Below are 27623 nucleotides of genomic sequence, written 5' to 3'. Positions count from 1 at the left end.
CGGCCTGTCAGAGCGCGGCGGGAGGCGGCAGCGCGCAGGTGGAGGAGAGGGACGGAGCCCCGGCGGCCGCCCCGCTGCTCCCTCGCCTTCTCGGGCAGCGCCCCGCCTGGAGCGGGGCGGGCCCCCCCCCCCGCTGGAGGAGACGGTCGCCTTCGTTCTGTCACGGCACGACGCGCGCTGCCGCCGCTGACACCGCCGTTTCCCGCCGCCGCAGGAGGCGCGCCCCGACAGCCTTGCCCGCTCCGGCCGCGGCGGGGGATGGCGCGGCGGGCGCTGCCGTGACGGGACCGCGCCGCTGCCTGCCGCCTGCCCGCCCCGCCAGCGCCCGGAATGCCGCTGCCCGCCCGCCCCGCCGCCCGCCGCCGTGACCTGGCCCCCCCGGGCCCCGGGATGGGCCGCGGGAGCTGATCCGCCGGGGGAAGCGACGAGGAGGATGAGCCACGTGGGAAGCCCGGTGAAAGCCTACGATTTCCTGCTGAAATTCCTGCTGGTGGGTGACAGCGACGTGGGCAAGGGGGAGATCCTGGCCAGCCTGCAGGACGGGGCCACCGAGTCGCCCTACGGGTACAACCTGGGTAAGCTGCACCCCCGGGGTTCCTGCCCGCCGCCCCCCCGGGCCCCCCGGCCGCTGCTGGCGGCTTCTCGGGCTGGGAAATCCCACGACCGCCCCAGCAGCTGAAACCAGCTGCTTCTGCAGGTTCCTGCTGATTTGGGGAGCTCCCAGGGAGCACCGAAGGAGAAAAGGGCGAAGACATGCGGAATGATGTTCTGCTGTACATAGTTTTCAGAAGGGAGGTGGAATTGTTGTTGGGGAATAAAACCCCACGCAGGTGATCTCGTGTGCAGAAGTGGCTTTGGAGCTCAAGTTTAAGAAGCTCTTGATGCACAGAATGTATTGATCAAGGTGATAAGATTTATCTTCTTAAGCAGTTGTTTTTCTGTTGTGGTCAGTGAGTAAAAGGAAATACTAATAAAAAATGTTTTTCTAGTAAAGGATCTTTGTTACATAGCAAAGGTATTTTCTGTGAAACTGGTTTCACTGAAAGAGCAGAAAAGGACATGCTTTTTCCTCCTTTTTTTCCACTGTCACGTTCCTAATATCAGAATAGTAGCCCTTTAAGATCAAGGTTCATGTTTGTAGTATGTTCTTTCACTTAAGCTTTTCAAAGGGCACGACTGAAGAGCCTCATCCATGCCAGATATATTCTGTCTGCAGAACTGAGAGTTGTGAACATTGCAGACTGATTTAAAACTAAGTTAATGGCTTGGGGAAGAGGGGTTTTCTATTTTCCTTCCCTCCCATTCTCCTCTTTCCCCCAATCTTGTTTGCCCAGAACATGCTCTAGTTTCACTTACTTTTTTCCCTCATGCAAATCTATCACGTGGCATATTAAAAAGCAAATTATCTTGTCGAATTACCCGTTGCTTTGATTTACAGCTGGTCTGTGACTAGTTAATTCACTGGAAGGCTTTACATTGACTTAGGATCTGTTATTATGTTGAGTTCATAGTACTGATTCACAGTGAAGAACTGGAGGGAGGGAGGAGAGTTCTCTGTACCATTGCTTATGAGTCAGACTGTACCTTGAAGGCATCAATGTACATTTTAACATGTTTGCTTAATAGTTTTGCTGAATTACTCCTTGGGGTGTTGCAGTGTGTTTACTCTTTAGGTGGTTGAAGAAAAGGGACAGAAAGCTTGGGAAGAGTGTGCCTAGTCTGGCTCTGTTCTGCAATCTAGTTTATAAGGTCTTATGCTGGAGGAGCACAGTCTCCAATGTGTCTTGATGTAAGTAAGAGAACATTTGACCAGCTCCTGAGCTTATCAGTCTTACTTCAGGCTTATGCATGTAAACCTGGTAATGCTTGTGGTTTTGCTCTTAAAAATATTTAAATCATGTGGCTAACACTGTAACTCTGTGAATAGATATCTTACTAGCCAAGAAATAAAAATATTCTTTTTGAATTATTTTGCAAGTACTTAACATGCAGCTTGGAAATTCTTCATCACTACTAATAACTTCAGAATATATGCATACAGGATTGTAAGTTTTATGCACTATTTCATGAATAGTAGTCTCTTCACCAGGATATTTGTCAATCTGAACTATACAAGGTTAGGCAAATATGGTAATTCAGGACTTAAGCCTGCTGTGCAAAGGTCACTGTTTTACAGAGACTGAAAGAAGTTCTTAGCCCCAAGAAGGAGATTGTGTCTGAAGAGAGGGATATGAGTTATAAGAGGACAGCAGTTACAACAGATAGGATGGTAGTAAAATGTGGAAGGAATATAATCTGATTTTTTAATTTTATGCAACTAGTGTCATAATTAAGAATTTTTGTTCACACTGAGCCTCAGTGTTTACACAATCATAGTATACTGTCTAGTCTCACTTAAGGAAGGATTTTAACTGTGACAGTTCGTAAAAAATATTTTATCACTTTTCAATTTGTAATGTTCTTGAATGCATCAAACTTGAAATACTTTTGGACACTGCATGTAAGTTGCCCAGTTTAGTTGGTGGTCTGTACCTGATATCCCTTCTTTGTCTGTATCCCCTCAGTCTTCCCTACATCATTGGAGCGTGGCCGTGTAGGATGCATCTGTGAGGAATCTGTGCAGACTCAAGGACTATGAAAAAAGAGGTGCAGGGAGAGATAGTTAAACATCCTGTTGGTATTATGACTCATTTTTTAATTTAACTTGATTAAAAAGCTTGATAAACAATGACTTTTTCACCATTTTCAAGTCTGTAGTAAACTGCCAGGATCTACCACTTTCAGCTGGGTGCCTAGAAAGCTCTAGGTTTCTAAAGAGAAAGTCTAATGGTCTAGAGAAAGTCTAGATTCTGTCAAAATGTGCCACATGTATAAGGTTTGAAATGACATAACTTTGTTGTGGATCTTGGTGAAAGGGAATAGCTTTGAGACCACAATGGAAGAGGAGAGAGATGATGTGGTAAAAGACAAGAGCAACTGAGGGGAGGAAGAGTACTGAGGGGCCTTGAAAATGAGAACAAACAAATTCATGTGATGAAGCATGGGAATTTGGACAGTTGTTTAAATATGTGTATGCAAGAGAGACAGAATTTGATGTGTATTGCAATAGGAAAGAGGTTACTCGTGCTGCTGAAATTTAGTAAATTGAAGGTGGGAAGATGAACGTTGAGAAGTTTGGAAAGAACGAGATACAAAGGGTGATCAAAATGAAGGACAGATGAGGCCTTGAGTAAGACCAGTTGTTCAGAGAGCTTACCAGTTCTGTGGATAAAATGGGAAGAAGACCCTGAAGTTACAGGGGCTGGGTTTCAGAAAGGAGAGTAGCGCATCAGAGTTGAGGAAAAAAAGTTAGAATTTAGCTTTGACATAGGGTTTGTTCTTGTGCTAAACAAAAGGAGGTGTTGCTAAGATGCACTGCAGTGCTGTAAGAAGTAGAGTCACAGGATCCTTGTATGTAGGTATAGGGAAGGACAGGGTGTTGAACAGAGCGTGGTCTCTCCTTTGGGAAGGAGGAGAATCTAAATTCTCCATGTGATATTGAGAGGTGAAAGAAAGGCTGAGTGAGGATGGACTCATCAGCAAAGAAAGATCAAGAGCCTTTTGGTTGGTTGTTGTTTTCAGCATCAAAGACAGTTAAGCAGATGAAAACAATGAAGGTAAAATAAAACCTGGAGTTGACTAGAACAGTGGGGGCTGTGGTGTGGTTTTTTGGGTGTTTTATTTTTTAAGCCATCAGATTCCTGAAGGCTTTGTGTGCAGCTATATAACTGTCTCATCTCAACTCTCTGGGCTCAAACTTTAATTATATAAACCACAAATTAATTTTTCACAGGCACTTTATTAACTATTCAAAAATAAATCTGCCATCTTTCTCATTGTCAAGAAAATATGGCAGTCATTATACCTTACTGTTTTCTGTCAGTACACAAAGATGATATGAAATCTGGAGATGGGAAGAGAAGCCAGAATCATGTGATCAGTCAAGTCCCTGCAAGCTGCTGCTGGTCCACAAGCCATGGTTTGAAAGCATTTGACATAGTTCAACTATTAAGGAGTACAGTCTCTTGGTTTTTGATTTTTTTTCTTAATGACCAAAAGGCTCTGGGTTATAAAGAAGATTTATTAACATAACAAAGTAAGGACTGCCATGGAAGATGCATTGGTGAATATGATTCACAGAGATAATTTAGAAAGCAGCTATCTTGGAGATGGACAGGTAGGCAGTAATGTTAGTTGTCTGGGTAACCTGCCTTTATAGTTCTCCCATGTGTTGCTCAAAACTGAAATTACAGTGGATTGGGCACACTTGGTCTCTAACCTGGTAAGAAAAACTGCACAAAAATGATCTTAGAGAGCTGTTGAAACTTTGCTTTTAAGCATTTTTAATTTCTCATCAGAATAAATTCAGAAGAAATAATTGCTTCTAGACTAGATGTGCTGTGACTAGTTAGAAAAATATTTTGATGTTTTGTACCAATAGATTTTTATCCAGCTGGATTCTGGTTTGCTTTCATACTAACATATGCTTGCAGTGTGATTGTGTGACACAGGGACTGAAAGGAATGATTGTTCAGAGCTCTGTACTCCTTTTTGTGCAGGAACATCAGCTTTAAACTGACAAATTGTCTCTCATCCTTTCTCACCTAGTGACCTTTTTGTACCCTCTTAAGTTCATCTCACAGTTGTTTGTCATCCCATAAATTCTGTCTGTACCTAGATTGAGAACTTTACTGGGGTATTCGTTGCCTTAGCTGAATGCTTGAAAATATCCTGGTGTGTAATAGCTGTGGGTGTTAACAAGTGGTTGTCTCGATCACGAAGTGGTTAGAACACAGGCCTGGAGCTACGATGGCCCAGCCTCAACAGACCTTACGGGGAGAGCGGGATTACCCTTATGCACCCGGAGCATTTAGACTGGGATAGCTGTCAGCTGCTCGCATCCCAGCAGACAAACTTACAGTTTGTGGTGGCTCTTCCTGATAACTTAATACGCAGATCAAAGCCATTCTTTGGTGTAAAGAGGAGGGATGGGCCCGAACTAAAATAAGGAAACAAAAGGAAATATTGTTAACATGCGAAATTAAAAGACAGGTTTGTGAGCTGACTGTTATTTCCTCCCCTCGCACCCAAGACCAGATAGAGAACTAAAAGAAGTAAAAGTCTTAACACTAAGATTTTATGTTAAGTTTCTCTGTTCTGTCTTCATAAAACTATGTTTTGAAAATGTTGCTTGGCTGAAAGGAAGGGGAAATAAAATTGTTTTGTTTTCCTACCAGTATAATAATGAATAGAGTTGCTTATCATTGACTTATTTTGAAACCATTATTTTCCTAAACACAACATGATCTAAAGATTACAATAAAGCTAAGGGCAACATCATTAAATGTCTCTATTTATTTGCACGTAACACCAGCCTTTAGGAACAATCTTCAGTTGATTCTATTAGGATTTCTCCAGCAGAAGCTATTTAAAGGTGCTGAGCACCAGTATCTGTGAGTAAATAAACATCTTTTGAGGTTAATTATACTTGCCTATAAATAGACTAGACTTTATCTCCCAGCACAAGGAGAGCAAAAATTGATCACTTTTAGCTGTCATGAAGTAACTTTCCCTGAAAGGTTGAATAGGCATGAATTTCCCCAGACACGCCCCCCCCGGCCTTGAATTTTGTTAAAATTCAGTTGTATGACCATTGATCTTAGTTTAAAAGGATTTAAACTTTGATTTCTTATGCCAAGTTTAAGTGCCTAAAAGACATCTAGTGTCTTATCTCATTACTATAGGCTTCTGTGGCATTGGTGGAAAGAAATAGTTGCTTCAAATAGGACATCTAACCTATTTTGGGATGAGTCTGTAAAGTAGTAATAGATCCTACTCTAAATATGTTAGTTATGACTGTCCCTTTAATGTTGATCTTACAAGATCTGTGCTTACTGCTGAAAGATGACATGAATTTTAAATTGTATTATCCATTGCATGTGAAGAAAGTTCAGTAAACAGAAATGGCTACCCACTCTGTACTTGCTCTTTTCCTTTCACTGTGTTTAAAAGAGAAAAATGGAAATTATTTCCCCCTTTTCCATCACCTATAACTGTATTTTGTCTCTTCCAGGTGGTAGCATTGTGGAGTAGCAATTCTTTTTAATAGGCAGGCAATTATGAGGTGTATGTTAGCTGAAAATGTGAATCCTGGTTTGACCTGATACCATTTATTATTTCACTACTTATGTCAGATACTTTACATCCTGAAAAAAAGAAAAAGGTGCTTATGTTCTAATCCACATTGGCTTTGTTCTTTGCTTCCATTTGCATGCCTTTCCCCTGTGCCCAAATCTTGAGTTTGGAGTCTCATGCTAACTTTGTCATGCTAGGAATTGCCTGTCTTGTGAGACCAGTACATCATATTTTCTTCCCTGACATGTGGCAGCATACCCAATTGACACCTTTTTTACCTCATTTTCCACATTCTTCGTAAACAATGTGGTAAAAGATACTGTAGCATTTCCTGTGACGGTCAGGTCAATCGGTCAAGGATGGGTTTTGTATTTGTTAGCTGATCTTGCACATCTGTTGAAACAGTGAATATTCACCTTGCTTGATTTAATGGAGCAATATACATCCTAGGTCTGCTTGGCAGTGTATGGTTTTTCATATGTTTTGTCAAACATTGAATAAAATTAGTTTTGCTTTATTGCACACCTGTCCATTTCTCTTTGGTTTAATATATGAATAATCTGTTTTAATATTACAACTCAAGTATCATGCACTCATATCCATCTCATGGACAAAAAGTCTCTTACAATTTCGTGGAGGCCAGAAGCTGGGTCATCTTATGGTGATGTTTTGAAACGCACTTAATCCAATAGGCTTGAGTTATTTCTCTTCATAGCTCTCTCCTCACCCAACCATATCGGAAGGAAAAAAATCAAAACTGTGTATGCATGCACATATTCAAACCAGATATTTGTGTAGCTTGTTCTTTTCCAATAACTGGCCTTTATGTTTCTTAGCATGGCCTATTCAACAACAAAAGACCAAACAAAGCAAGCACCTAAATTTTGGCCAAGCATATTATTGTATAATTTCAGAATGAAGAAGCCTTGAAATCTTAACAGCGTGCAAATGTTTTTCAGATTCCTGACTAACACCAACCTGCACACACTTGTCTGAATTTGATATCTGTTATTGCTACGTGTAATACTTTAAATCGTTGTGGCAAAAGACACTCTGGCACTAGTTTACTTTTTGTCTTTCTCATGCACGTTCATTCAATAGCCCTGTGTGCTGCCTGTCTCAGTCTTCCTTGGGCTACTGCTGTCTTTCCCCCCCCCCCCCCTATTTTTTTCCTAGATGTGAGGGAGTGGGAAAGTGACAAACCTGCCTGCCCCCCCCCCCCCCCCCCCCCCAAATTACCATGCGGCTCCCAGACAGGTGTGCAACATGAAAGACAAAGTCCAGGATATTTTGAAAAGTGGTCAGACTTCAAGGTAATTGAGTCCTTTTAAGCTGTTTTGGCCTGACCAAAATTGTGTTTGCCTGTGCCAGAATTTTTATCCAATATGCTGGTTAAATTACGTTTACATATTGCTGTGAATTTGTTTTTGTTCTGGGAGCTAAACAAGAATAGAAAATAACTAGCTTTCAAAGTTTTGTTTGTATCCCATTTTATTCAGATCTTCTGGGTTTTGTTTAATATAAGACTGAAAATATGAAACTAATGCCGTATTTACACAGAATACTCAACATGGGCTAATGTTTCTCACGCTGGTTTTATTTAAGGGTAATCTCAAACAATACACCAAACATGTTTTGTTTGGGTTTGCTAGGCTTTTTAAATCTACATCTAAATCTGTTGATATAGTAGAACGCATCTGTACAAATAATTGTTCCTTTCTTTTATGTCTGTACATATTGTAATATGGAAGTATGAACTGGGCAAGCTAAGCAGTCAAATACTCCAGTAAGAGCTGCAAGTTCATAAGTGAAGTTGTTACAGCTCAAACACTGATTTATCAACATATACTGTATATTAGATGTCCAGTGTTTCAGAAAGGTAAGATAAAATAATCTGACAGTATTGGCTGTAATTTAGTACCTACTCAGGGCAAAGTCCACAAAAATATTGGTGTTCACAACAGCTGTTTGTCATGAACAATCTAGATAGTCACTCAAATCTGTGGAAATCTATGGAAAGTTAGAAAACTAGGTACTGTGAAGTTAGGATGTCATTTCTGCCCAGGGATGGAGGAGGCTTAAAGGTCCAGCCACTAGCCTGGCTCTCATCTTGACAGTATTGAAGAGAGTATCCACTTTAGTGGGGTGGGTTAAGCAGAAAAGAGAAAGTATCATCAGTAATGAGCTGTGCCAAGTGACAAAGTGTGTTGAAGAACAGCTGCCTTACAGCTTTAATGTAGTACATACCTGCTTTTGATATAATTACATTCTTGTTTGATATGTTAATTAGACTGTTACTTTGAATACACCCTGTTAAAAGGAATGTATGTGCTGTGTTCAGCTGAGACTCACTGGATCTGGTCAGTGATTCTTTACAGGAGGCATGAACTCTAAAGGATCTCTAAGGAAGCAGAACACATTCTGGTTTATATAACATTCAGACTGGCTGAACCAAATGTCTGAACTGTGCTCAAGGCCAGGTGAGAGTCCTCTCTAGGACAGAGAAGTAACTCTTCTCCAACTGGAGAAGGACAGGTAGGACCTAGCAGTGAAAACACCCTTGCATGCATACAAAAACGTTTCTGTCAAGTCAGTGCTTTCTTACTGTTTTGTAGGCGTATAAACAGTGAAGATGAAGGATTTTGGAATCATGTTTGTTGTCAGAAGCAGAGAAAGCTATTTATTGTTCACGAGATGTAGTCTTGTGCTAAGCAAAAAGCCAGTATAACAGCTTTGCTATTTTTTGTTGTTGCGTGGGATTTGCCGTTGAAGAGTGCTGATACGAACGCGCTGTGTGAACTCAGCAAGTGGTGTCAGAAGATGGAGGTGATGAAGCAACAGCTGGTGAGCATGAGGCCACTAGAAGAGCCAAGGCTGTTACTCCAGAGTTATCTTGGACATTAAAATTATTTGTATAACATTGGATTTCAAAGTAGAAACTGGTAGTTTAATATGCAGAGGCGGAGTAACTATAATGAGAATTTCTGGAATAGAGATTTCCATGTGTTTTTAAAAGTAACTGACTTCTAAATTAAGAACATAAGAAGTGTCATCTTGAGCTCGTTTAGCCTAGCACTGTTAAAAATGGTAAGAGAGATTCTATTTAGGAGGAACATGCAAATCTGGCTGCTTTCTGAGGTCTGCTTCCCTCATGTGCCTGCCAACCTTCCTAATCCAATATTTGGAGATTTAGAATTCTTTGCAGCTACTTCATTTATGAAAATGGGTAATCTGTGTGCTCTTCCTAAATTAAAAATTATAGTTGCAACTTTCTATAGCTTTTTCCTAATTTATATAAAGAAACCATTTCACTGCATTTCTTTTCTCTTATACTAGAGTTAGTGGGATTCTGTGACCTCCTTTGAAACTTTCCATACAGATTAGTGTAGACACACCTCTGGACTGCTATGACCCTACAGAAAAATGCAGCTGTAAGATAAGATGTTTACTGATGCAAAATCAAAATGTTTAGAGTTTCCCCCAATAAATTATTTCTGGGTCTTGGGTTCATACTCATATAACATAAGCTCCTGATGCCATAAATGCCTGTTTTAACTGTGTTTGTTAAAATAGTGCATATATTTTAAATGTACTTTACTACACAAAACTTTGGAGAAAAGTTTTGTAAAAATACTTTCATTCTTGGATCAGAAGAAGATAACCTATCTATTAAAAAGTTCCAGTTATTCTTAATATATGGTTAGCTAGCCCCATGTGAGTGCAGATGTAAATGTGGAGGAGACTGAACATGTGGCAACATTGAAAAGTGAGCTGCAGTCCAAGAGCGACACATTTGCACTAGATGAATTGCAGCTGATATTTCACACTTTGAATCAATCTGATCACTTGTATTTAATAACCAGAATGTGTTTATTGTGTGGCATGTTCCAGGTTTATGATTAAGATTTTACCTCTTTATTTTCTCCCAGTTTTTATATTAGGTATGTTGAGCACATCTTAATAGTTAGTAACTTGCTGTTATGCTTCTGCCATTGCTCTCATTTTTTCTCTGGGCTATGACTTCATACAAAGAGCCCTACCCTGACCTTACCAACATATTTTGACTTGTAATCCCAGATCAGCAAATCTGAAATAGCAAAGAATGCTTATGTATATTGAAAAAATATATTGAAGGAGCAGTCATAAGTGTATTTGAGGGTTATATGTGTAATTTGCCAATTTTTATAGTGAATGAGCCATACAGAAACTATTTTTTAAGAAACAGTTTAATTAAAAGAAATAAAAAGAGGTGTAGAGATATTTTAGACCATAAGTTTTGAATCAAAATAATCCCTTCAAAAATTTAGGGATAATGAGGTGTTAATATATCTCTTGTGCCCATCCTTATACTTTGTTTGCAAGCTGACTTTATGCACTGCCTTAAAATGGGATATTTAAGTGCATGAAATATGAAACTGCCAGCTGGAAAACCCAGAAGAGACCCAGCAGGTCTGGCAGCCTTTTTAATACTCTCTCGAGACTAGACTGAGGAAAAGAGGCTCATGTAGCTGATGCATTCAGTGGAATGATTGAGTCAGTGTACCAAGAGTCCTGTGGTGCAAAACCATGGATATCTGGATATATGAATTTATTTTCTAATTGTTTTAGCAATCTCTATACACAGTGCATGATCTCAGTCAGTCAAGACCCTGTTCTTCTAATCCTTCTGTATGTTTGCTTTGGTAAATATGCTAAGTGAAGTTTGTATAAAGCACAACCTTGACTTTTCAAACCACTTCTGAATTAGTAGATTGTGGTTTAACTTGAACACGTACTTTGTCAAATAGAAGCATGATAAATGGAATTTTAAACAAGTTCATAACCTCTAAACTTTAAAATTTATTTTCTTTTTCCATTCCGATAAGAGACACAGTTCCTTTTAGAATTATGTTAGTCTCGGAGCAAGAAAAATCTAGAGTCCAATAATATATATGGTGTAATAATTTCTCCATATAAATTCTGGGTTTTGTCTCCAAACAGGGATTTAATCCAGTACTGTTTGAGAACTATAGTTTTACAGGCAGACTCACTTATCACTCTATGCTGTATTTGTCTTCAACATCTGCAAGACAGGCTAGTTCAATGCAGAAGACTACATGAAAAGTAATTACATAGTTTTTAAGTGAAGAAAAGTCTGCAGCTTTAACAACTTAAATGAAGTTTGGCTCCAGGCTACCCTTTCTGGAGAAGAGAGATCTTTGGGTGGGTAACCTAAGGGCAGCCTCCTGGTACTCATGAGGAGGTCAGCAAGAGAACAGTGAGGCTCTGTACGTGGTGGGGGGGTAAGAGACAACTGGTGTAAGTTGAAACAGGAGGTTCAGAATGTGTTAGAGGAAAAACATTTTTACCACGAAGACAGCCAAGCTGTGGAACAGGTTGCCCAGAGGGGTTATGCAGTCTCCAGACTTCGTATTTGACCCTGTTTTGAGCAGGAGGTTGATCTAGATGACTTTCTGAGATTGCTTCAACCTGAAATTTTACAGGATGGTTTGGGTTGGAAGGGACTTTAAAGCCCCCCCAGTACCCCCCCCTGCCCCAGGCAGGGCCCCCTTCCCCCAGCCCAGGGGGCTCCCAGCCCCGTCCAACCTGGCCTGGAACCCTTCCAGGGAGGGGGCAGCCACAGCTGCTCTGGGCACCCTGGGCCAGCACCTCACCCCCCACACAGGGAAGGATTTCTGCCTTAGATCTCATCTAAATCTGCCCTTTTTCGGTGCAAAACCGTCCCCCCTCATCCCATCCCCACCCCCTGACCCAGAGTCCCCCCCCCCCCCCCCCTTTCCTGTCCCCCCTTTAAGCCCTGGGAGGCCGCTCGAAGGTCCCCCCGGAGCCTTCTCTTCTCCAGGCTGAACCCCCCAACTCTCTCAGCCCGGCCCCCCAGGGGAGCTGCTCCTTTGATCCTATTCACCTGAAATGAGTTTAATTTAATTTTTTGAAAAACTGAAACAAACTAAATGATGAATAGAAAAAGAGCTTTCTATCATTAATGTAGAGTCTGTCTTTGTCCTTTCAATCCTTACAAAGATAGTTTGTTAGCTTTTTGTGTTGATTTTTTTGTCCTGGAAAAGCAGTACAGTTATAACTTTGGCAGCTCTTCTGCTGGAATAACTGGGGAGAAGGAGAGGGGCGGAAGTGGAAGCATAATCCAAGCCAAACTTAATTTTCTTCATTTTTCTAATGGAAATCTATGTCCTGAAGATACCTCATGACTTGGGAATGCCTTGAGTTAATTGTAACTTTATCTATAAAGCCCATTTTACTGCAGCATGTGTTTCAGTTGGAATTCCAAATTTAAGAAGTGCAGTTGGTCTTCTGTTACTTGTTTTGGAGTTTAGTTTGAAGGCTCTTCCTCTTCAAGTATCTGTCCTTTGGAAATGATGGTTGTATATTTTCTGCATGATAACCACAATAATTTTTCAATAACAATATGAATTTTGCTCTCTGGCATCTTTAAAACAAAATTATTGCACTTACACCTACTTGTTGTGAATTCCCACTTTGATCTTCACTTTATCATAATGACAGAATTCATTACTTGTCCAGCTCAAAGAATTATTTTTCAAGTAATTTTTTTTTCCTCTTTCAACAAATAGTGCTTTGTAGGGTGCAAAATAAATCTGTTTGTTTGTTTGTTTGTTTTCTTTTACTATGCTTGGTGCCACATACTGCTGTGACTTCTGGGAGTATTGATGGCATCTTAGAGTAGGCTCTTTGGATTGTTTTTTGTAAACTTTGGTTATATCTTGACATTTTTCATAAGTATTACTTACAATTTTGTAACATACTTATGTTTATGAAACAATTATGATTTTTCTAATTGTTATGATGTATTGATATGCTTAACTGAAAGTGGTGGTTTAATTCTTTAGAGTCCTATATTTGAGACTTGATTTAAAGCCTAGGGAGAGTTTGGAGAGTTTTGCAAATGTTCTCAGTGAGCTCTTAGACCTGTAGCTCAGAATAATGGTGGCTGGATATTCTTGCAGTTCTTCTCATGCCAATTATTTTTGAACTGGTTTGCTGCTAATGAAGTGTCAAGACATAAAAGGTCATTGTCCTCTTTTGGAAAACATTGTAAAATGTGAAATATTGCATCTGTTTTTAATATTTTATGGTAGGTTTGAAACTATTCTTCCTTCCAGATTCTGGCCTCATGTCAAACCTAGTGTTTAAGATATAACTAAGGGCAAGTTCTGCATGGCTGTGTCCCGTTTCTTTCTCAGTTTGTAGGATTTTAAAATATATGTAACTTGCCTTCTGGTCTTTTCCTCATGCACCAGAATGATTTGACCCCCACTGTTAAGCTTTATGATAAATAATTAATACATCATGAAGATATCCACAAGCACTGAAAATACTGGACAATCAACTGTAATATAAAACTTATTCCACTTTTTGGGGGTCTGGCCAAGCTTCTCTTCACTGTATTTTCCATGGATGTGCAGAGCACCACATCATAGCTGTTTCTTGGGATACAGGTGTATCTCAAAGAAGATGAAGCAAAGAATCATGTTTGAAAGTTGATTTAATTGCAAGGAGAGTAGAGATGGGATTGTAAATGAGAGGCTGCCCTTGAGAGCTGATGCTCTTTGAAAATAATGTAACCAAGTTTTTTAAGAAGATAGGATGCTGTTAACAACATGTCTGATGTATGCATAGGAACTCTTCTTGCAATTCAGCTCTTATAGGAACTGATGAACAGCAACAGGAAGAAGATGGCATCGTAGAAGAATTTTTTTCATTTTTTTCCCCCCTGTACTTAGAATAGAGGTTAATTTCTAAATTAAATTCACTGGTGCTAGGTTATGGTTGGCTTTACTTTGATATTAAATTGACTAAGTTGAGGGCAATTATTTTTATAAAATGTAAATCCTAAGTTGAAAAGAGCTGTTTTAAAGTATTGTTGCTGTTTTATACTAATGGCTATGAACTGGGAACTTCTTGATGTTACTTTTTTGTATGTTGAGTTGGAGACAAGCAGGGAAATCATAAAGCTAGTGTCTGTTGTCTTCTGCCAGCAGTGTGTTCCTTTCCCAGTGTAGGGAACTGAGTGATCCACATTCACTCTTAAATCATAACCTGATGTTATGGGCTTTAAATAACTATTTAAAAAAACTTTGGCTAATAATTGCTACCAGTCAATAACAATCCTATCCCAATCCCTCTCCAGAGCTGTCAGTAGTTTTGGGGATCTTGTCTTTTAACATGAATTTTCTAGTCAGAAGCATGAGTTGTAGTGTTGTGCATGAGTAGTAGGATGAAAATGCAGGAGAATATAGATGTGCCAGGCACCAGAGTGTCTGGTGATCACTGATCACCCCAGGCTCCTTGTTTCACTTGATTCTTTCATATCTGTGGAAAAAAGGGTGAAGAAAAAAACCACCTCACTTACAAGATTGCTGGCACTGACATATTAATCTCTTCCCAATTTATTTCAAAGTTATTAATAAAATGTGCTGAAATAGAGGAAGAACTTTTTTTTTTTTTTGTCAGTAGTGCTATTAATAACATTCCCTTTTCCTGCAGTGTTACTATTTATAAACAACAACGTGTTTATATATAGCATCTTTCATCTGAGGATGTTAGCTGCAACTTGTAGGTAAACATTTGATTTGACAAGCTTACCGTATGCATCCGATATCCTTTTCTCTTGGAGTGGAAAAAAGGAAATGATGGTTCTGCTTCTTCCTGACCTGGGGGATGGGAACAGTTCTCTTGCTTCTTATAAAATGAATTTCTAAGGGCTTAGATTGTAAGGAGGCTGCTTTGTTGTTGACAAGTAAATGTTAAGACAGAGGAGAATGAACAATGATCTTGGGATCTTTATTTCCTTTCCTCTTAATGTGAATGGAAATGCATTTTTCATTAGTTTTGGTTAAAAGTTGATAGCTGATGTCAAATAGTTCTTTCCAAACAGTTGTCTGCTTTGAATGTTTAGTTTTTATTTAGCCATCTAAGCAGAAATACTGCAAGCTAAGGCATGATTAAAAAACCCCATGTACGTAACAAGTTGTTTGCATGTTGTTTTGGGGGAGGGTGTGAATTTAATATGCAAAGTATTGACTTGTTTACTTATTAAGGCTGGTACTAGGAGGATGAACAGAACCTTATTGAGTTATTGCCTCTGTACATTAGCAGCCTGACTAAGTAATTTTGAGGAGTTTATGTGGATTTTGGAGTCTTAGTTAATTTTGTTTTCAGATTAGTACTGGAGGCATGCCATAAAGCTGTGTCAAACTTCTTACTCCTATACCATTTGATGTGGTTCAAAGGACAACAGTCTGGACTAGAGCCAGCTAGAAGTGCTCCGAGATCTTCAGATTTTAATCTGGTGCCCTCAAAATTTTGTAACTGTGAAAAGCTTCTATGTAATTGTTAAAGTGCACGTTTGTTTTTTTAAATGTAGATTTCTTGTAAACTTAATTCCTTGGAATATTTAAAGGAAAACAGGTGTACTGAAGGAGAGATTGTGATATTGGGGCATGTGTCTGTGACCATAAACAAAGCTAAATATAAATCTGAGCTTTCTGATACAAATATCTTCTTTTTAAAAATGGGATAATTGTCACATCATTGAAATGAGTGAATTAGTTGTGAGACTTTGTAATTGTTTATGGCTGGATTAATGAAGTGAAGAATATAATCTAGATCTAAAATTTTAGTGTCTCTATTTCAATCCAAATAGGCAATCTGTGCTTTTCAAACTCATGGCTTTTACTGCAGTAATTAAGTGTGATGGAAAAAACTGGGATTTGGAAAGTGGTGATTATTCTGAAATGGCAAGCAGAAGGCAGATATGACTGTCACATAACCTGACCTTCGTGCTTACATATCAAAAGATATAGTCCAGTTTTATTACAAAGAGTTTATAACTTTGCATCATGAATGTTGAAAACATGGGGCTTAGTTTTTAAAATTTGGTTGAATTTTGATTCAAAAGAATGCTGTGGGTTCATTTGTGAACAATAAATGAATGGAAGTTGTGCCACTTGTCAAATACACTTGAAACAGTTACAAAGGTGTTCTGAAGAGAAATATTAGACTTTAATTTTAACACGTATATGAAGAGCTGAGGAAACTTAAAGTGGAAAGTGATGAGACCATTGAATTCTCATCATGCCTACGAGAAAATGGTTTTAAGCACTCTCTGAAATCTAAAACTGTGTTTTTGAAGTGCAGTCAGCAGTCTTTGAACCTGAAGGATGTTTTCAGTGGACTTTGTAAAATATGAGCCCAGAGTCCCACTGAGTATATATATTTATTTGTAGACACTTAATTATTGGCATAGAAACAGACAGTAGGAAGGAGACATTAGTACGTGTCTGAGATAACTATTATTGAATGTTTAATTTGGACAAACTAATGGAGTGAATGATTGCTGAAGAAGGTGTTTAACACTGAAATCTCTGGCAGGCAGTCAGGCCATGGAGGCAGGGAGTTGGTATGTTTTATTATTGTTAATTATTATTATTTAGAAGTAGTTAGATTCTGTTTTAATTAAATCTGAAAGCTGCTAATCTGACATCTACAAGGAACAACATGCCTTAAACTTTAAAGAAAGGACACATCAAGAGGAATGAGTAAAAACAATGAAACCAGTTCTTGTAGTATTTATGAGCTAAAATGCAACAGCACCACATTCAAAGATGAAGAGTTATATATTCTGTACTTTCTCAGGTATAAAAAGGGTTGGGTTTAGGAGCATTTCTAAGACAAATGTGCTGCTGAATAAAATCTTTCAGTGCTGAATTGGTAAAGCACAGCTCTGAAGAATCTGTCTTAAAGTTCTTGGGTTTTTTCCCCTGTTTTTCTTTCTCCCCTCTCCTATAACATTAAAATTGAAACACGGGTCCAAAGCAAATGCAGAACAAGCTCCAAGCCTTTAAAACATTAGGTTAACATCCCATTCCTATGAAAAAATTTGAGGGACAAATATGGATTTTACTCTGTTATATTATCAAGATACAACCAGTGGTTGGTCTGTAGTCCATTGCTTCAAATTTTAAGTCAGTCAGTGTGTTTTTCACTGCTGCAGAGCTAGACAACTGGCTGTTAGTCACACTGTAGGTCATTCAATCTCAAGTATTAAGAGAAAATACTTTTGGTGTAATAATACTGGCTTTGGTGGAACACAAAATGAGCAACTTCAGTGACGGAAGGATCTTGCCCTAAAGAGACCCATCACAAAGCCCAGAAACTTTGATACACTACCAAGAGAAGCAGATATTCACAGGAAGCCTTAAAATATTCAATGTTGACACGAATGCAGGGTGGTCAGTGAAGCATAAGTGATAGTGTGGTAATGGCTGTGAAGCATCGATGCAGAGAGGATGGCTTCCTATTTACTGCACTTGTTACCAAACAGCTGAATGCTTTTTTGGGAATCTTACTACATTCCTGGGTTCAGTAATATTTCTTTGTTTTCTATCTGTTAATTTTGTGTTTGCGAAGAACAAAATCTGTTACAAATCAATTAGATCCAAGCAATCCAAACCCTTCAGCAAGGATAGTGACTTGTTTCAAGTTCTTTAACTTCAATTTGTGGCTTTAGGTAAATATTTTTTATTAACAAACATCCATGTGAAAGTATTAGGCACTGGGAGGTTTTTCTGTTTTACTTCAAAGTTGAACTTTTTTGATTTAGCAGCCCTTTTCTTCCCTTTCTTGTATAGAGATACCTTTTAGTTGCATATCCAAACAAAGCTATTCTGTCCTACTAAATGAGTGAATAATGTTCTGGAAGGACATTTGATTTCTACAGCAGCACAATCCACATCTGTTGGTCTCATTGTTACGGTTTCATGCTGTTCCTGATGATTCATGGCAAAAGGCTTTTTGGTTTTATTCTTAATCAATGGCAAATGCTAATTGCAGAGATGTTCAGGTTATATTGTCGACTACTCTGTCTGTATAATAGCTGAAGAATAAGGAAGTTTCTGAATCCATCTCGTGAAAAATTTTTTGAGAAACTGGTAAGATGCTTTCATAAACAGCAGCTGGTAATAGTATATTTTTCAGACTTGTCTTGTGCATGTCATGTTAAAAAAAAAAAGGGTAACATTTTGCATTATGTGTATGGATAAACATGAGCAACTTGCAGTTTATGGTCTGCGGTGCAAAGCACAGTGCCAGGTTTATTCAGCTGTGTATCCTCTAGCTATGCAATACTAATTTTCTATGCTTGGTATGTCTTTTAACAGAATGATGGATGTCCGTTCACTGTGTGGGATGTGTCAGTGTTTGCTAAACATGGTCTGTGACTCTTCATTAACTTTAGATAAACTAGTGGAGGTATTTCACCCTGCGGGAAATATCAGCAGTATCACAGGATGCCGGAATGAGTTACATAGTGTTATGCAGGGTTTGTTCTGCATGTTTTATGTTTTCAAGAATTTCTGAAATGATAAAACTTGTTCTTGCAGTGCACAGTTTCAATGTCCTAGTCTGTTCAGTGTCCCAAGACTTTGTCTATAGGTTTGAGGCTTTTTAATTATTATTTTTTATTTTAACTAGTGGTTTGTAGATTTGACTATTTCCTAATACTGCTGGAGAACTTGAACACTTTGGCCAATAAAGGAAAATAAGTCTCCCAAAACTAAGTGTAATACATTGGGGGTTTTTTTGTGTGTGTATCTTTCCAAATGTATAGGTAAGAGGCAGAATTAAATGCAGAAGATGCTTCAATTCATACTTGTGTAGTAAGCAAAAAGCTTGAAATGCCTATTATTGCCGTCCTTGGCCTTTCAGCTCCGTGCTTATCTGCGAACTGTGAAGTTGGCATGGCACTGAACCAGCCTCTGATAGGAGTTGGAATGATTAGAAGAATTTAGCTCCCTCTCTTTGCTGCCAGACTAGAAGGAGCTGTGTCAAGAGATTCTTTCCTAATATACTGCTACTTAACAATAAGATGTATTCATTCATTCATTTGTAAAAGTGGGAGTAGCAAATGTGACTCAAGTGAACTATCCTGCAGGCAATAGAAATTAAGTGGCATCTTTGAAATATGCTTCCTAATAATGTGTGACTTAGCATCACAGTGCCTCTGTCTTCCTGATCTTCTTTCTTACCTGGTCTTTGTATCACAGCAAAACTGCTTCTTAAGCTCACTTTCTATTACCTCTCTGGTCATTGCTAGCTTCTTCCTTACCAGGCTCTTGGTAACAGGCAATCCCTCTTGGCTTCTCACAGTTAAGAAATGCCCTTGCTCCCAGAACTGCAAATACCCATTTATGTAGTGCTATGGCAGGGTGACTTAACACTCCTCTGTTTTTCTTGGCTTTCAAATTGGGCAGATTTTTAGTAGTTGCTACTGCTGCCAGAAATGGCATAAACCATTTAAGAAGTCAAATTCGTAGATAAAAATATTTTTAATTAATAGTACTGCAGTGCAACTGTCCTTCAAAAATTGTTTTTAAATCTCTTTCAACTTAGAAAGTTTAAAGCTGGTTTAACTCTACTAATAACATTAGCAAATACAATACAGAAGTAAAAATGATTTGCTAATATTGCTATGAAAGTTTTTGACTACAAGCTCTTTAATCTACAGATGTAGATTTTGGCATGCAAGAAGCCAGGAAATTAGAGAAGTGAGGTTATTTGTACTAGAAATAAAGAATTTGTTTCACTCTATGCTTTAGTGTCTATGTTACAAAAGGTATGTGACAAAAAAGGAGTTGATGCTATTCTGCTGTGTAATAAAAGCATTCAGAGTACCTCAGTGTCTGTTCTGGAGGACAAATTGGTGATAGTTGTGTACAAATGAGTTGTCCTGAGACTAAAACCTGAAGATAGCTGCACTGGGTAATGGGGCACTGACCTCTGGGCAGGAAATTATCCTGATTTGTAACTAGGAGAATGTTTTGTGGGGTAACACATCCATATCTCCTTTTAAACGGTAGTGTCTTGTGATTATAACTTAGTGAATTCAGGTTTCTGGTTGTTTTCATAAAATGGGCTCAAATTTTGTTTGCTTCAGCGTTTTACATGTGACAAATGCCTTTTGAGCGGTTTAGTATGGTGCAAATTTTAGAAGCACAAATGATGCATCTCTTTCCTTTGCCTATGGCTACAGGGGGAGCCAACTCCGCTGACAACTGTTACCTTGCATTAACTTGCGTTTGGTAATTTAACATACGTTCTTTATTCCAGACCTAGTCTTACAAACTCCTTTCTTGAGGAAAAGAGTGGTGGGTAAGGCTTCTTTTTCTGTGTCTGCTTATTTTTGCCAGAGGGTTTAAACCTATTTTTGGTTTACAAAAATGGAGGTAACTGACTGTCAGTGACTGCTTCAGGGATCTCTTCATGACAACTGGCAGCAGCACTTTAGCAATACTCTACCGGAGAAGTAACAGGAAGTCCGTTTTGTTAACTTGCAGAAAAAAGCAGGTTTTCAGCCAGAGAGTAAGTCTCCTGCATGGTAGGTGTCTCCCCAGAGTTGTGCTTGCAGTTGAGACAGATTTTCATTCCTTGTTTATGTGCCATGCTATGCTATACTTTTTCTTTGTGAGAGTGATATAAGTAATTGAAACATTTTCTTATTAAACTTTCAAACTTCTCTTTCCCCCTTAAATACAGAAAAAAAAAATCTTATTGGTAAGCATTTTTATGTTTATCAGTACAAACATTGATACATAGATTAACTTTTTTGTTCCAGATGTTGACGCCACCCATAATAATGAATCTTACACTTAGAGCATCATTTTCAGCACTGTCATCCCTGTTCCTCTGGTAAAAAATGTGCTGAAATCTTTAGTAATTAGGGCACTCTTATGCATGCATTTGTTTTTCTACAACAATGTGTTTTTCTTACTCCCTTGTTTTGTTTATGCTGAAAAAACAAAGCACGTCTTTTTTTTTAAAGGTGCAAGTCTCATTATATTTTAGTACTTTTTTTCAGAGGTAGTTTCCATGCTTTTCAAACTTCATAATGAGGACTCTGTGAATAAACGTTCAAGTCAAGAAGTTAACTATGACACAGCAAAGAAAACATGAGAAAAATGCATTTACCAGTGAAACTGTGTTGGTTGGCTGCACAGTGTGAATACTACATGCACACTTTTAAAATAACATTTAATAAAATAAAAGCTTCTCTTTCTTTTAATGTTTATAATTATACAATTTGTGGATGCAGTACTGAAGCACAGTGTTCATATTCGATTAAGCCTAGCATGGTGTTGGATATTTTCAGGGGTCAACTGCAGCTACACAACTGCTTCTGATTAGTTTTACTTAATATAACTGAAACTAACTCACCCATTTTGCCCAAGAAAACAGCAATGCTAGATGTGAGCTCGTTTTTACATAGTTTAATTGCTTCCTGGGGCATGTCAGGTTATCAGTAAAAAGGTAATATTATGTAGTATTGAAAGTTGTTTGCAAAGACTAAAAAACGTACTATAAAGATGTGAGGTGAGTTATATATGTGCACGTGTATCCATGTGTAAGTATGTATAGTTACAATACCTACTTCCCTTCAACACTGCAGTACTTCAGCTCATCCAATAGAGGTACTGTAGCTCAACCACCACAAGGTCTGGGCATGTCATGGAGAGGACTAAATGGAACCTGCCAGCGTTCTGCTGGACACTGGCTGCATAGGTCTTTGGGCTGAGAAGGCTGTCATCAAGGGGAATGGGAAAGGCTGGAAGACAAAATACAAGCCACTTCTTGCACCACTGGCGGCTTTTATATGAGGGGGGACACGTGTATCTGATATAAGAGCTGTCTGTGAGTCAGAGATGATAAGGAAGGAAGAAATGATAGAGGCAGTAAAGCTAGGGAATAGAGGAAGAGAGCAGCATTTAGTCTGCAACACATGTATGAGAGAAAAGGCAAAAACCTAGTTCTACCTTCTTTTGTTGATGAGACAAAACTTTCAGCATATATATTGTCATGATAATGAATGAAACAGGCCATTTATCAACCTGAAGGGAACCTGAGGCATCTGCTCTGAACAGACCAATCTTAAGTAATATGAAAGGTCTTTGTAACTTCATATGAACCAGTTGTTATCCATATGTATTTCATGGAGTACTAATGACAGATACCTTTTTTTAAGGTCAGCTTCTTTGAAATCTGTAACTGTCTGTGTGTGTATTGTACACCTGCAAGCTGCTCTAAGATTTGCATGACTGTCTTCCCCACAGGTATAGATTATAAGACTACAACAATTCTTCTGGATGGCCGGCGAATCAAGCTACAACTCTGGTAAGCATGTGCTCCACCTTTCCTCATAATTTATATTTCAAAGAAACAAAATTGCAGCTCTTCAGGGCAGGAGTTCTCCCTTATGCTTCAGAAATATCTTGTCAACTGAGGAAGAGTGAGCCAGGCAGCTAGCCCTTTGAGTATGTCATGCCTTCTCTTTACCTCATTTTGCATCTATTTAATGTAAAACAGGGAACTTTGCAATTTCTCTACATGAGATTTGTAACAAATGCAGAAGAAAGGCATAAAATATTACAAGTGCCTTCAAGATAGATTAAAAGTGCCTTCAAAGATTATAAAATATGTAATGAGAACCATGAAAGTACTTTAGAAAGCATACAGTGATTGTATAGCAACATTATTTTGCTCAGTTTATTATTAGTAATTATGAACTAAATAACCACAGTATTATTAAAAAAAAAAAAGCAGTGTTACTGCTCATATAATTTAATTGATATGCAATCTGATGTGATCTGATCCTTACAAAAATATGTTGAGAAGAAATAAAGTTATTTTACAGCCTGTAGTTTTCCTGTAGGGTCAAATATTTGATGTCAGCATGCTTTTGTGTTCAGGTTGTTTGAAGATGGCCATCTTCTGGTTCATTTAGTAATAGTCAGCAAGTGATACAACTTGAAAAGTGCAGCAACATTGCTGCCTCTTAAATACATTGTTTTCTTCTTTCCCTAAACTCATGGCATAAAAGAGGGAGAAGTAAGGTCAGTGAAGAGCAAAAAGGAGATGGAGTGTGATTTCTCAGGAACCATAATTTAGATAAATCAGAGAAACAGGTTCTGGGAACAAGTAGTGTTCAGATAGAGTAGAGAACTGGAGGTGAAAATTAATTATTACCATTATATCCTTTTCCTCCTAGAGACAATTCTGTACCATTTTTATCTTTAACATTAATTTTGGTGTTTATTTTTGTTTGAAACTTCTTTAATTACTGGAGCTAAATGCCTATATGTCAGAGCTAAGTTAATTTATTCCTCACTGATTGTTTTTGCCCATATGATTTTAAAAATAATGTTTTGAATGTTAAATGCAATAATGGATAATAGTACTCTGCTATATGGTATCTTCACTACTTGATATTTTGTTCACCTACCTTCTTTTTCTTCTTCTGTATTTCACTTTATGTATCTTAGCAAAGACACTACATAAAGCTTATTTGAGAAGCAGCCAGGAAGGTGATGTTTTAATTTTTAATTCTTTTTGTGAAGGGCAAGGATATTCTTTGGACTCCTTAAAATAGCAGACTGGAAATGTTTCTGCAGTTGACCATATACGGAAATACGTGTCTTGCATTTGAAGATCTATAATCTACCACAAAAAGTCTTTATGGAATTTTGCTTCTTATCACATTATTCACTATAAATTTGATTTTGTTTCCAAATACTTTATGCAGTGATTTTTTCTTTTTTTTTTTTTTTTGGTGCATGCTTTTCTGAAATTCTGCGCTGTCTGTGTCTCTGTAGGGATGGGATGCCTTCAGCATACTAGACTCATGATGAACTATTGCTGCTGTAATCAAGAATATACCATTTTTCCATTAGTTTCTTTGATGATTAGCTATTGTTTCCTCCCATTTTTCTTTTGCTATGAAAACAGAATCTCTCTTCAAGCTGAACTCAATGCAAAGTTTAGTGGCATACATACACTTGAGTAATAGCCTTTGTTTTCCAAGGGCAATCACAAGAATAAAGTTTGAAGTTCTTGTCCTCTTATCCTGAGAAATCTGAGAAATGTAGAGGACAGGGCAGAATGCCAGTGGGGAAAAACTGCTGAGTGCGAGAAGAGCTCTTATGCATTAGTGACTGCTACTACGTGACTAATAGAAGAGGAGCTGATACTGATCAGTACAGATAGGTTAATCGAGTTGAACTTTTAGCTTAGGAGGCCACCTACGTCTTTTAAAACTATCTGTAATTTATTTTGTTTAGGGATACATCAGGGCAAGGGAGATTCTGCACCATATTTCGGTCTTACTCAAGAGGTGCTCAGGTAAGGAAAGTACAGTTTTCTCAGTGATGAGTAATGGTTGCTGGATGAATGAAAGCAGAGTTAGCAAACCATCATGATGGCTTCTATAGCTCACTTGTAGATTGTGTCCAGATTCAGTAATAATAGTCTGAAGACAACATAAAACATGGGCAATAACAATGGGCAGGATTTTCTTTTGTGGAGGGAAAATCCATGAGATTGAAGTTGAATCGGGGTAAAATATAGGGATATATTTTTTTTTATGCCTTCTTGTTGGTTACCTCAATAACTTAAGCAAGTTATCTTACTTTGTTCACATGAAAGCAATGCTAATACTACTTTTTAAAACTGTGTGCCAAGTTAGAGAAATTGGTAACATAAAACTGTCAAGAGTGATGTGAAAAATAAAAACACAGTCTAAAATGTGATGAAGTGCAATGACTTGTAAGGAAATAAATTTAATAATAAGAATAAAAAAGACACACTAAAAGTCACTGTAGCTTCAGACTTCAAAGTATTGCTATAATTCATGACATGTTCTGATGAGTTGCATCTGTTGTGTGCCAGAGTTGCAAACAGGATTGATTCTTCAAGTTACCAGATGTCACCAAAAATACTTATTTGCTGTGACTTGTGATGTGTGTATGATCAACCAAACTTGTCCGCTATAAAAAGAAATATTTACCAATACATTAGACCCTAAAACCACATCAGGGTTTCTGCCCCTTAGCTGATCTGTAATCTACGCAGAGATGGGGCTTGGTTTCACAGGATGCTGAGGTTTTGATCCAATGAGAAGTTGCTCAGCATCTTACAATATTATTTCAGAATTGGAGAATTTACAGATAGTATTCTCTGTGTTATGCCTCTGTTAAACTTAGAATTTTTTTTTTTTTTTAATACAGGGAGTAATACTAGTGTATGATATTACAAATCGTTGGTCATTTGATGGAATCGATCGATGGATAAAAGAAATAGATGAGGTAAGGTACAATGCCAGAGTGTCACTAGCCTGTAACAGATAAGACCAGCTGCTTATAATATTTTTCTACTCTTTTTACTGGCATTTTCAGGCAGTGCTTACTACAGAGCTATCCGAGATGCCAAGTTTACAATTTTCTTTCTATGTTTACAATTCTAGAAAGTTGAAAACTTATCAGCTAAAGTGTCTGATTTCTTCAAAGGTGTTGATGGAAACCATATGGAGGGCAAAGATTTCATATTGTAGTCCTAGTCTTGCTATAGTTCTGCCACATCATCTGTGCAAGCTTGTCTTCTCTGAGGGAGGGATGTTTTTAGATCTGAGAATCAGAGAGTAATTTAAGCTGGAAGGGACCTCTAGAGATCATCTGGTCCAACCTGCCAATTAGTCTTTAAATCTTGACAAAGCTTTTGCTTGTTTTAATTGAGCGGGGGGGGGGGGGGGGCGGAATGGAAATGGAAGCCAAGCTATTAATTTTTTATTGCTTCTCTTTGCTCAGCATGCTCCTGGTGTACCAAAAATCCTGGTTGGAAATCGCCTTCACTTGGCCTTCAAGCGCCAAGTGTCTACTGAACAAGCACAAGCCTATGCTGAGAGGTTGGGCATGACTTTTTTTGAAGTCAGTCCACTTTGTAATTTCAACATTACAGAGTCCTTTACTGAGCTAGCAAGAATAGTATTGATGAGACATGGAATGGACAGGCTCTGGAGGCCGAACAAGGGTAAGCGATATACACTGAAAATGTGTAAATTTAGTCCTATCTAATGTTTATGGTTTACTAGTATAAAATAATTTTCAGAAGCTTTAACCCTGATGCAACAGCATCAAAAAAGAAGAGTCAAAAACCCTGTGCAATTTACTTTCTAAAGAGAAAATATATTTCTGCAGGCATAACCTGTTCTGCTTTTGTGGGAAATAACTTACCTTTCCTAGAACTTAGATGCTCAGTCATCTAAGTATTAAGACATAAATAGGAAACTGAGGCAGCAGATATTTTGGGTAATGTATATGTGGGAAAGCGTGTGGGAAGAGAAATGAGAATTCATCCTGGAAGTATAGAGTGCATGCAGTGTGCTGGGTATGCTACTACCATGTGGCTGACAGAAGCATGCTATTATAATGCAAGTTTTATGTCTGTTTTTAAGTACTGAGTCTGCAAGACCTTTGTTGCCGTGCCATAGTTTCCTGTACCCCTGTGCATCTTGTTGACAAGCTGCCTCTCCCTGTTGCCTTAAGAAGCCATCTCAAATCTTTCTCCATGGCAAACGGCCTTAATGCCAGGATGATGCATGGACGCTCATACTCCCTCACATCCAGCAACATCAATAAAAGGAACAGCTTAAAGAAAGCTAAAATTATCCGTCCACTGCAGAGCCCACCAAAAAACTGTACTAGAAACAGCTGTAAAATTTCTTGAGCTCTCTGTGGGAAAAGGAACCTGGATGGAATCCCCTCATGTGAAGTGTTGAACACAAGGTCTCGTTGTTTAATGGTTGAGCACACTCTATGTATGTATCACACTACATAGGCAAAAATAAGAAAAATAAGTCTTATTTAAGAGCTTGCTCACTACAGTAATGCTGCTTTGGAATGAATGACATGTTCAGTGCAACTGAAAGGATGTGACATTTTGCTGTTGGATTTTCATACTGCATTTTAGTTTCTGATGTGCATGATGCCATTGTTTTTACTAGTAGATGTGTTTTCATGTAGGGGATAATTATTATATTCAGTTCTTAAATCCATGGAATCTGGAAAGTGACTTACTGTGTAATTGTATAAAATCCTGTCTTTTTGCAAACTATTCAAAAATGTAAGAATGAGTCATCGGTTTGCATATTCAGGCAGAGGTTTTTAAATGCAATGTATTGTATACATTGTTAAATTCTACAAATAGTGTGACAAATTCTAGTAATACTGCAATTGTGCATTTGGATTTTTTTGTAAAGCTTCCCTGATAACTTTGAAGCACTAACTTAACTAAGCTAAAAATGTATATATAATTATTATGCACATACACAAGGTTTTGTCCCATTAGTGTATGTAATAGATTTGATAAAGTTTTTGGTATGTTATTTAATACTTTGGGGGATTAATTTGTGGTTTAAATACTTATTTTTCGGTAAAAAAAATAAATAAATTACATTTTATACCACTCTACAAGAAAGTTCTAGGAAGAAAATGCCAAAGACACTGTGGTAAAAGGAACATGACTAGAAGATCTGCTTTATAAGGCAAGAACACTGTTTAAAAAATAAATAAATGTTTCTGGAAAATAAA

At 38.2% G+C, this 27623-nt stretch overlaps 1 protein-coding gene across 1 annotated transcript; it reads left to right on the top strand.

Annotated features, from left to right (window-relative positions):
* RAB40B (RAB40B, member RAS oncogene family) lies at positions 1-27623 on the top strand. The gene is made up of 6 exons (XM_033000296.2): positions 1-575; positions 22317-22377; positions 24321-24381; positions 25266-25343; positions 25842-26064; positions 26489-27623. The coding sequence occupies exons 1-6, from the start codon at positions 434-436 to the stop codon at positions 26758-26760; spliced, it is 837 nt and encodes a 278-aa protein (XP_032856187.1). The 5' UTR covers positions 1-433; the 3' UTR covers positions 26761-27623.

The sequence above is a fragment of the Tyto alba genome, unplaced genomic scaffold, assembly GCF_018691265.1.
Source record: "Tyto alba isolate M040663 unplaced genomic scaffold, T.alba_DEE_v4.0 Super-Scaffold_39, whole genome shotgun sequence".
Lineage (NCBI taxonomy): Eukaryota > Metazoa > Chordata > Aves > Strigiformes > Tytonidae > Tyto > Tyto alba.
This window is presented reverse-complemented; position numbering and strand designations above follow the sequence as displayed.

Coding starts and splice junctions, on each gene's coding strand:
- RAB40B (XM_033000296.2), top strand. CDS start 434: ATGAGCCACGTGGGAAGCCCGGTGAAAGCCTACGATTTCCTGCTGAAA. Junction 576..22,316: donor GCCCTACGGGTACAACCTGG/GTAAGCTGCACC, acceptor TCTTCCCCACAG/GTATAGATTATAAGACTACA. Junction 26,065..26,488: donor GCTCTGGAGGCCGAACAAGG/GTAAGCGATATA, acceptor TCTGTTTTTAAG/TACTGAGTCTGCAAGACCTT.